The sequence below is a fragment of the Pelodiscus sinensis genome, chromosome 19 (assembly GCF_052426305.1).
Source record: "Pelodiscus sinensis isolate ZL-2025 chromosome 19, ASM5242630v1, whole genome shotgun sequence".
In the NCBI taxonomy this organism is placed as follows: domain Eukaryota; kingdom Metazoa; phylum Chordata; order Testudines; family Trionychidae; genus Pelodiscus; species Pelodiscus sinensis.
In genome coordinates, this window is record NC_143070.1 from 4,591,903 (window position 1) to 4,601,491 (window position 9,589).

The window sequence follows — 9,589 nt, forward strand, 5'->3', positions numbered from 1 at the left end:
ACAGGTGGCATGGTCCCAGGCAGCTGGGCAGTGTAGACAGTTTGGGCCTTCCCTTGCCTCCATTATGGGCTCCCTGTGTGTGTAGGGCCGAAGCACAACTGGCATTGGGCAGAACTGCCGGGGAGAGACACCCTCCTCCTCCCCCACCCCCAGAGGCTGTTATGTCCCGGGGGAGGCTGGCCGGTCCCCGGATCCGCTCACAACAGCATCAGAAGCCATGTCTATGGTTTCAGGGTTTTTATTGAGTTCACATTTCATGAGTAGTTACCCCAGGCACCGGCACCAGACCTACATCACGGCCTCGCGTCTCTCCTCTGTGTCCACAGGCACCGGGGCAATCACTGTTGGGGGAAACTGAGGCACGGAGCATGGGAAGGGGAAGGAGGCAGTGGCAGAGCAAGGGATGAAACCCAGATGTCTTGGCTCTAGGCGATTCCACGGGGCAGGGAGATGGGACCTTACGATTCCCAGGAAAGTCCGGGGGCTAACCACTAGACCCTACGAGAGGTGAGGAAAGAACCCAGGAGTCCCGACTGCCCCATTACCAGGCCTCTTTTTCGGAAGTAAAATCCAGCTCCTCTGTGGCTGGCTGGACGGAGCTATCCAGCTCCGGTGCTGGAGGCTGGATGGAGACAGGGTGCTCCAAATGGGGCGGCGGGGCGGTGAAGGGGGTTTTAGGTACCGGGGGCTTCACAGAGACGGGCTGCTCCAGGGCCCTCATCCTGGGAGAAGCGGATGCCGCGGGCTTCTCCACCTGCCCAGGGGTAGATTCCTGTTTCGTTGGGCCGAACAGGGCAGGGATCCAGGACCATATGGCCGCCGAGGAGGGCAGCGTCGGGGCCGGAATCTCTTGCAAGACCCGGACGAGGGGCTTAAAGAACTCCATCACGTCCTCCTCCGAGGAGAGCGGGCTGTCCGCCTGCCGCCGGGATCGGCCGGGGGCTCCCTCTTCGGGAAGCTGAACGCTCCTGGACGTCCCACCTAGAGAGACCACACAGGGGAAGACAACGTTGGCCCGGCCCTGCAGGCCCGGTGCGGTTCGGGGCAGGGCTCTGCATTTGTACAGCTCCTGGCGCGAGGGGTGCGACGCCGGGGCACAAAGAGCTAACGCCGCCCCGAGCCTGCCAAGTTGGAGTGGGAGGTTATTTTACCTCTGGATCTGGCCCTGGGCTGACCCTCGCTGGTCCCGGCAGAGGCAACAGAATAGGGGAGCAGGGGCCACGTGACCACCCCCCAGCCTGGGGAAAGGCTGGAACAACCCACGTCCACCCCAACCCTGCCCCCGCCTGCCCTTGCTCTGGCCCCAGCCTCTTCCCCCTCCCTCAAGCCATGCGGCCCAAGAAGTTAGCAGGCTGGGATTACCACGTCACTCCCCCTCCCATGCAGTCGGGGGAGCAAATCAGGTTGGGTGCAATGTGGCACCGTCCCCCACTGCTGTCAGTGAATACACTAGATCCCCTCTTCCCGCTCATCTTCCCACTTGCCGGCCCCTACTCCTCCCACCAAGAGTGTGGGGGGAGCACAGGACCCCTCAGCCCCCCCCTCGCATCACCAAAAAGTCCTGGTGCTCACAATCCAAGAAGGATGTTGGTAAAAAAGCCAACACGATTCTGGGAGGCATTCACACAGGGCCGGCCGTATCATGAGGCGAATTGAGGCCTCCGCCTCAGGTGCCAGACGGCAGGAGGGTGCCATTAGGACCCAGAGAATTGAGACCTTTCAAAGTTTTGCCCCAAGCATGAGGGCAACATTTGAGCTCCCTGCCTCAGGTGCCAAAATGTAGTGGGCTGGCCCTGCATTCACAGGAGTGTTGTGAGCAAGACACGAGAAGTCATTCTTCCTCTCTACTCTGCGCTCACTAGGCCTCAGTTGGAGTACAGGCAGTCCCCGGGTTACGTACACGATAGGGACTGTAGGTTTGTTCTTAAGTTGAATTTGTATGTAAGTCGGAACTGGTACATATTGTAGGGCTGGGGTGTTCCAACTTTTTTCAAAGAGGGCCAGATTTGATGAAGTGAACATGCGTGAGGGCCGACCATTTTGCCTGACATTCTTTGAACCATTAAAATTAAATGCAACTTAATTATTTTATGCAAAGCTTATTGCAAACGGCATACTTTTCATTTCGTCACATGGATGACAAATCTAAACAGGTGTTAAATCACTCTGCCTTTCATATCTGAAGGCCAGATGAAAAAAAAATCCAGGAAGCTGAAATATATGTCAGGAACATTGTAAAATACATTACATATTATTGGTAATAAAGGTTGTCTGTCAACTTTTAAGTTCAAAAAATATGAACAGGAACATAACACCAAGTATACATGTTGTGTCCAAATATATTTATAACTGATTTAAACCAACTGACATTAACTGAGATTTTACAATGTATTCATCTCAATACATATGGATTCGTTGGGGGCCATAAAAGATAGATATTGCCAAATTACCTGTGGGGCCGTATTAAACCGGAACATGGGCCGCAATTGGCCCGCGGGCCGGACTTTGGACATGCCTGTTGTAGGGGAAACTCTAGCCAAACATTTCTCCAGAGCTCAGTTTTATTCTCCCACACCTCACTTCCCTCAGTCCTTTATTCTCAAGCTGAGGTGTCTGCTGAGAAAAGCCGCTCCGCATCTCCCTGGTCTGCTGGGGGGGGCGCTAGCTCCGCGTCTCCCTGGTCTGCTGGGGGGAAGCAGCTAGTGCGGGGTTGCCTCACCCCGTTTGTAAGTAGGGATCCGATGTAAGTCGGATCCATGTAACCCGAGGACTGCCTGTATTGTGTCCGGTTCTGGGCACCACATATCAGGAAAGAGGTGGAGAAATTGGAGAAGGTCCAGAGAAAAGCAGCAAAAATGATGAAAGGTCTAGAGAACAGGAGCTATGAGGGAAGACTGAAAGAAGTGCGTTTGTTTGGTTTGGAACAGAGAAGACCGAGAGGGGACATGATAGGGATTTTCAAGTATCTATGGGTGCGTCTGCACTGGATTCTAAACTCGAAAGCAGATACACGATTTGCACTACGCAAATTGCGTCTCTTGCTTCAATTTTCTTTCGAAAGAGGCTATTTCGAATTTTGGCACGTCTACATTTTGAAATAAAAGGCTATTTCAAGCCAGCCCTTATCCCTCGTGCACTGAGGTTCAGAGGGATGGTGAAATAGCGCAACTGTTATTTCGAAAATTATTTCGAAATAACAGGCACATTCCTTGGACGTGGGGTAGCTATTTTGGGATACCTCTGGCATCCGGAAACAGCCTTGCCGTGTAGATATACCCTAAAAGGTGCTTCCAGGAGGAGGGAGAAAAATTGTTCTCCTTAATCTCTGAGGACAGGACAAGAAGCAATGGGCTTAAACTGCAGCAAGGGAGGTTTAGGTTGGACATAAGGAAAAATTTCCTGTCCGGGTGGTGAAACACTGGAATAAATTGCCTAGGGAGGTTGCGGAATCTCCATCACTGGAGATATTTAAGAGCAGGTTGAATAGACATCTATCAGGGATGATCAAGGTGGTGCTGGGTTCTGCCATCCCTGACAACATACTGCTCAGCCGGTGTTTGCTAGGGGAGGCGTTGGGATGCGCCCCTGCTCTGGAGAGGAATAGAGGGGCTGTTGTTTTTTTTTCTAACAGAACAGCTCTAGGGCTATGTCTAGACTGCAGGCTTCTTTCGAAAGAGGCTCTTTCGAAAGCATCTTTCGAAAGAGCCTCTTTCGAAAGATCGCGTCTAGACTGCAGGCGGATCTTTCGATAGAGGGAATCCGCTTTTTCGAAAGAGAGCACCCAGCGAGTCTGGATGCTCTCTTTCGAAGACGGCCTCTTTACATTGTAGAACGCCTTCTTTCGAAAGAGGAACTTTCGAAAGAAGGCGTTCTTCCTCGTGAAACGAGGTTTACCGCCATCGAAAGAAAAGCCGCGTTCTTTCGAAATTATTTCGAAAGAACGCGGCTTGAGTCTGGACGCAGGGGAAGTTTTTTCGGGAAAAGGCTACTTTTCCCGAAAAAAACCCCTGAGTCTGGACACGGCCTAGGAAGGATTTCTGCAGCCTGGGTGACACAGGCGGTCAGCCAACATGATCACCGAGGTCCCTTCTCGCCGGGGATCTATGATTCCTCCAACTTTGGCCGGCCTGTAGGCTCTAGGCTAATAAACAGGCACATAGTCATAACAACATTCCAGAACAGCCAACCCCTAATTTACTTCCTACGCCTGTTCGTTCCTAGCCACTCCTGCCTTTCCAAAGGCATCTCCCGCCAATGGAAGGATTTCCAGAGCCGCGTCAGTTGCCTCACATCCCCGTCAGTGATTCTCCCCTGCCAAATTCCTTCCGAATTGTTTCCCCTTGCTGGTTGTACTGCAGGAGCCAGGGGCCAGATCTGGCCCCCAGCTTGCCTGAATTCGGCCCCCGAGCCTGGGGGCTCTGCCCCCAAGAATCGATGAACCCTGAAAACCCCCAAAGGGGCTGGAGTTCCAAGCAGACCCCCGGCATCGCCCTCCTCCACGCTGAACCCCTCACTTTGCCCCACCCCTCACGTCAGGGGTGGGGTTTGATTTTGGGGTGGGTTTTTCTGGCTGTATTTTTTGTTGTTCTTTTTGATTTGGGTTTTTACTTGGCGTCTCATTTTTTGTGCAGCCCCCGCCTGATTTTTCTGTGGGTCAGCGGCCCCCGACTCCACAGTGTTCCCCCCCTCCCCGCCTTGTTGTAGCCTCTGTTCCCAGTCCCATCATCTTAGACTGGCGATTGGTCTCCCTCTCGGCCTACCAAACCGGGCGACACCAGCCCTCAGATACAGTTCTCCAGGCAACACCGGCTCCTTGAGACAGCCACCTAGCGTTGTCCATGCCAGCCCTGGAAAAAGCTCTCTTTAAACTGTCAATGCCCCCCAGTTTATGCCAAACCCCTCGCCACCCCACCGCCCATGCCTGAGAGTCTGTACCCCATCGCTGATGTCTGTACCCCATCGACACCCCGCCTCCGAAGGACCTCCCAGCACATGAGCCTGTCTCCCAAAAGATCCGTCCGTGGACTGTGTCACCCCAAGACACTCCCCCACCACCCAGCTGCTCCACTATTCTTTGTACCCCCCACAAATATTAATTAGCCCCTCCTCCAGCTCCTTCACTCCCAGCTGAAACCTGGAGACACCCCTCAGTGTGTCACCCCTATAGGAGTCTCTGCAGCTATCTATCCCCTGCCAGCAGACTGGTGACACCCAAGATCTGAAGGCCACACACAAACACCCGGAGCTAGGGGACCAGTTTCTCCACCCTGCTGGCAAGCCAAAATGGCATTGGGTGTTAAGCGGCTCACTGATACGATCAGAGTCTGGCACGCCAGACTATCCTGACCTGTTAGAATAGAGGAGTCCCAAGAGCTGGGGATAAACGGCCTGCCTCCCGGCTCTAACCACTAGACCCCACTCCTCTCTGAGAGCTGGAGAGAGGACCCAGGAGTCCTGACTCCCAGGCCCTCCTGTTCTAACCACTAGACCCCACTCCCCTGCTGCCTGCGACAGTGGGGCGAGAACCCAGGAGTCCTGTCCCCCTGCTGTCACCACTAAAACCCACTCCCCGTCTAAACCCAGGAGTCCTGACTCCCAGGCCCTCCTGTTCTAACCACTAGACCCCACTCCCCTGCTGCCTGCTGACAGTGGGGAGAGAACCCAGGAGTCCTGTCCCCCTGCTGTCACCACTAAAACCCACTCCCCGTCTAAACCCAGGAGTCCTGACTCCCAGGCCCTCCTGTTCTAACCACTAGACCCCACTCCCCTGCTGCCTGCTGACAGTGGGGAGAGAACCCAGGAGTCCTGTCCCCCTGCTGTCACCACTAAAACCCACTCCCCGTCTAAACCCAGGAGTCCTGACTCCCAGGCCCTCCTGTTCTAACCACTAGACCCCACTCCCCTGCTGCCTGCGACAGTGGGGCGAGAACCCAGGAGTCCTGTCCCCCTGCTGTCACCACTAAAACCCACTCCCCGTCTAAACCCAGGAGTCCTGACTCCCAGGCCCTCCTGTTCTAACCACTAGACCCCACTCCCCTGCTGCCTGCGACAGTGGGGCGAGAACCCAGGAGTCCTGTCCCCCTGCTGTCACCACTAAAACCCACTCCCCGTCTAAACCCAGGAGTCCTGACTCCCAGGCCCTCCTGTTCTAACCACTAGACCCCACTCCCCTGCTGCCTGCTGACAGTGGGGAGAGAACCCAGGAGTCCTGTCCCCCTGCTGTCACCACTAAAACCCACTCCCCGTCTAAACCCAGGAGTCCTGACTCCCAGGCCCTCCTGTTCTAACCACTAGACCCCACTCCCCTGCTGCCTGCTGACAGTGGGGAGAGAACCCAGGAGTCCTGTCCCCCTGCTGTCACCACTAAAACCCACTCCCCGTCTAAACCCAGGAGTCCTGACTCCCAGGCCCTCCTGTTCTAACCACTAGACCCCACTCCCCTGCTGCCTGCGACAGTGGGGCGAGAACCCAGGAGTCCTGTCCCCCTGCTGTCACCACTAAAACCCACTCCCCGTCTAAACCCAGGAGTCCTGACTCCCAGGCCCTCCTGTTCTAACCACTAGACCCCACTCCCCTGCTGCCTGTGAGGAGAGAACCCAGGAGTCCTGTCCCCCTGCTGTCACCACTAAAACCCACTCCCCGTCTAAACCCAGGAGTCCTGACTCCCAGGCCCTCCTGTTCTAACCACTAGACCCCACTCCCCTGCTGCCTGCTGACAGTGGGGAGAGAACCCAGGAGTCCTGTCCCCCTGCTGTCACCACTAAAACCCACTCCCCGTCTAAACCCAGGAGTCCTGACTCCCAGGCCCTCCTGTTCTAACCACTAGACCCCACTCCCCTGCTGCCTGCGACAGTGGGGCGAGAACCCAGGAGTCCTGTCCCCCTGCTGTCACCACTAAAACCCACTCCCCGTCTAAACCCAGGAGTCCTGACTCCCAGGCCCTCCTGTTCTAACCACTAGACCCCACTCCCCTGCTGCCTGCTGACAGTGGGGAGAGAACCCAGGAGTCCTGTCCCCCTGCTGTCACCACTAAAACCCACTCCCCGTCTAAACCCAGGAGTCCTGACTCCCAGGCCCTCCTGTTCTAACCACTAAACCCCACTCCCCTGCTGCCTGCTGACAGTGGGGAGAGAACCCAGGAGTCCTGTCCCCCTGCTGTCACCACTAAAACCCACTCCCCGTCTAAACCCAGGAGTCCTGACTCCCAGGCCCTCCTGTTCTAACCACTAGACCCCACTCCCCTGCTGCCTGCGACAGTGGGGCGAGAACCCAGGAGTCCTGTCCCCCTGCTGTCACCACTAAAACCCACTCCCCGTCTAAACCCAGGAGTCCTGACTCCCAGGCCCTCCTGTTCTAACCACTAGACCCCACTCCCCTGCTGCCTGTGAGGAGAGAACCCAGGAGTCCTGTCCCCCTGCTGTCACCACTAAAACCCACTCCCTGTCTAAACCCAGGAGTCCTGACTCCCAGGCCCTCCTGTTCTAACCACTAGACCCCACTCCCCTGCTGCCTGCTGACAGTGGGGAGAGAACCCAGGAGTCCTGTCCCCCTGCTGTCACCACTAAAACCCACTCCCCGTCTAAACCCAGGAGTCCTGACTCCCAGGCCCTCCTGTTCTAACCACTAGACCCCACTCCCCTGCTGCCTGCTGACAGTGGGGAGAGAACCCAGGAGTCCTGTCCCCCTGCTGTCACCACTAAAACCCACTCCCCGTCTAAACCCAGGAGTCCTGACTCCCAGGCCCTCCTGTTCTAACCACTAGACCCCACTCCCTTGCTGACAGTGGGGAGAGAACCCAGGAGTCCTGTCCCCCTGCTGTCACCACTAAAACCCACTAAACTCAGGAGTCCTGACTCCCCCCCCTCCCACCGGTGACACCCCAAAATATCCCTCTCTGTTCAGTACCACCCACCTGCTTCATCAGCAGCACCTCCCCCCCCAAATCACTGTGCCGCTATTTGTCCAGAGATTCCCCCTCCCCCCCCAGATTTGCCCTTCTCTGGGGCAGGTACCTACCTGGCAGGTAGAGGCACAACACCAGGAGGATGCTTAATTCCAGCCCCAGTGAGACCCATCCCTGTCTAAATTCCATCTCGCTGGGCTGGGGGGGGGGAGCAGGGCGGCTGGAGCTAACCCAGGGGAGCTGTGCGGCGCAGGCAGAGGTGGCTGCAGCCTTGTGGAAGTGGGACGGCTTTTATCCCCAGCCGCGTGGGCAGGGCCGCGGGTTCCCAGTCTGGGGCGTGTAGGAATCCGCTGCCGGCAGCGTCGCGCCTTGTTTCATCAGCTCCGGACAAGACGTTCGGGGAGCCAGCGCCTCCAAGCTGGCAACGTGCCCAGAGGGGAATAGGGGGCTGACGAAACCATCACAGCCAACAGCCCCTTCCCCCGCTGTAATTACTACACCCCGGCCCCCACCCAGAGCTAGGGCTGGAGCCAGGAGGGCTGCCTCCCTGCCCCTTGCTCTAACCACTAGATTCCACTCTCCTCCCCGAGCTGGGGACAAAACCCAGGAGGGCTGCCTCCCTGCTCCTTGCTCTAACCACTAGATTCCACTCTCCTCCCCGAGCTGGGGACAAAACCCAGGAGGGCTGCCTCCCTGCTCCTTGCTCTAACCACTAGATTCCACTCTCCTCCCCGAGCTGGGGACAAAACCCAGGAGGCCTGCCTCACTGCCCCTTGCTCTAACCACTAGACCCCACTCCACTCCCGGAGCTGGGGGTTGGACCCAGGAGGCCTGCCTCCCTGCCCCTTGCTCTAACCACTAGACCCCACTCCACTCCCGGAGCTGGGGGTTGGGCCCAAGAGTCCTGGCTCCCTGCCCCTCCTCCTCTAACCACTAGACCCCACTCCCCTCCCAGAGCTGGGGGTTGGACCCAGGAGGCTTGCCTCCCTGCTCCTTGCTCTAACCACTAGACCCCACTCCACTCCTGGAGCTGGGGTTTGGGCCCAAGAGTCCTGGCTCCCTGCCCCTCCTCCTCTAACCACTAGACCCCACTCCCCTCCCAGAGATGGGGGTTGGGCCCAAGAGTCCTGGCTCCCTGCCCCTCCTCCTCTAACCACTAGACCCCACTCCCCTCCCAGAGCTGGGGGTTGGACCCAGGAGTCCTGGCTCCCTGCCCCTCCTCCTCTAACCACTAGACCCCACTCCACTCCCGGAGCTGGGGGTTGGACCCAGGAGGCCTGCCTCCCTGCCCCTTGCTCTAACCACTAGACCCCACTCCACTCCCGGAGCTGGGGGTTGGGCCCAAGAGTCCTGGCTCCCTGCCCCTCCTCCTCTAACCACTAGACCCCACTCCCCTCCCAGAGCTGGGGGTTGGGCCCAAGAGTCCTGGCTCCCTGCCCCTCCTCCTCTAACCACTAGACCCCACTCCCCTCCCAGAGCTGGGGGTTGGGCCCAGGAGTCCTGGCTCCCTGCCCCTCCTCCTCTAACCACTAGACCCCACTCCCCTCCCAGAGCTCGGGGTTGGACCCAGGAGTCCTGGCTCCCTGCCCCTCCTCCTCTAACCACTAGACCCCACTCCCCTCCCAGAGCGAGGAATGGAAGAGGAGTCCTGACCAACGTCCTCTCTTAATTTTTTCCGCCCCTGAG

At 57.4% G+C, this 9,589-nt stretch overlaps 1 protein-coding gene across 2 annotated transcripts; it reads right to left on the minus strand.

Annotated features, from left to right (window-relative positions):
* Positions 1-222: 222 nt before the first annotated feature.
* Positions 223-8,178, minus strand: LOC142823134 (uncharacterized). 2 transcript variants are annotated; one of them, XM_075913537.2, is made up of 3 exons: positions 8,017-8,178; positions 4,761-4,847; positions 223-981 (listed from the first exon to the last, which is right to left on the minus strand). In XM_075913537.2, exons 1-3 carry the CDS (start codon positions 8,090-8,092, stop codon positions 542-544), a joined length of 603 nt encoding a protein of 200 aa, XP_075769652.2. In that variant the 5' UTR covers positions 8,093-8,178; the 3' UTR covers positions 223-541. The 2 variants fall into 2 exon arrangements, with proteins under 2 accessions (XP_075769652.2, XP_075769653.2); XM_075913538.2 differs by lacking the exon at positions 4,761-4,847 and having other exon boundaries at positions 8,017-8,176.
* Positions 8,179-9,589: the final 1,411 nt, after the last annotated feature.

Coding starts and splice junctions, on each gene's coding strand:
- LOC142823134 (XM_075913537.2), bottom strand. CDS start 8,092: ATGGAATTTAGACAGGGATGGGTCTCACTGGGGCTGGAATTAAGCATC. Junction 4,848..8,016: donor GTTGTGCCTCTACCTGCCAG/GTAGGTACCTGC, acceptor AGCTTTTTCCAG/GGCTGGCATGGACAACGCTA. Junction 982..4,760: donor GGCTGGTGTCGCCCGGTTTG/GTAGGCCGAGAG, acceptor TGGTCTCTCTAG/GTGGGACGTCCAGGAGCGTT.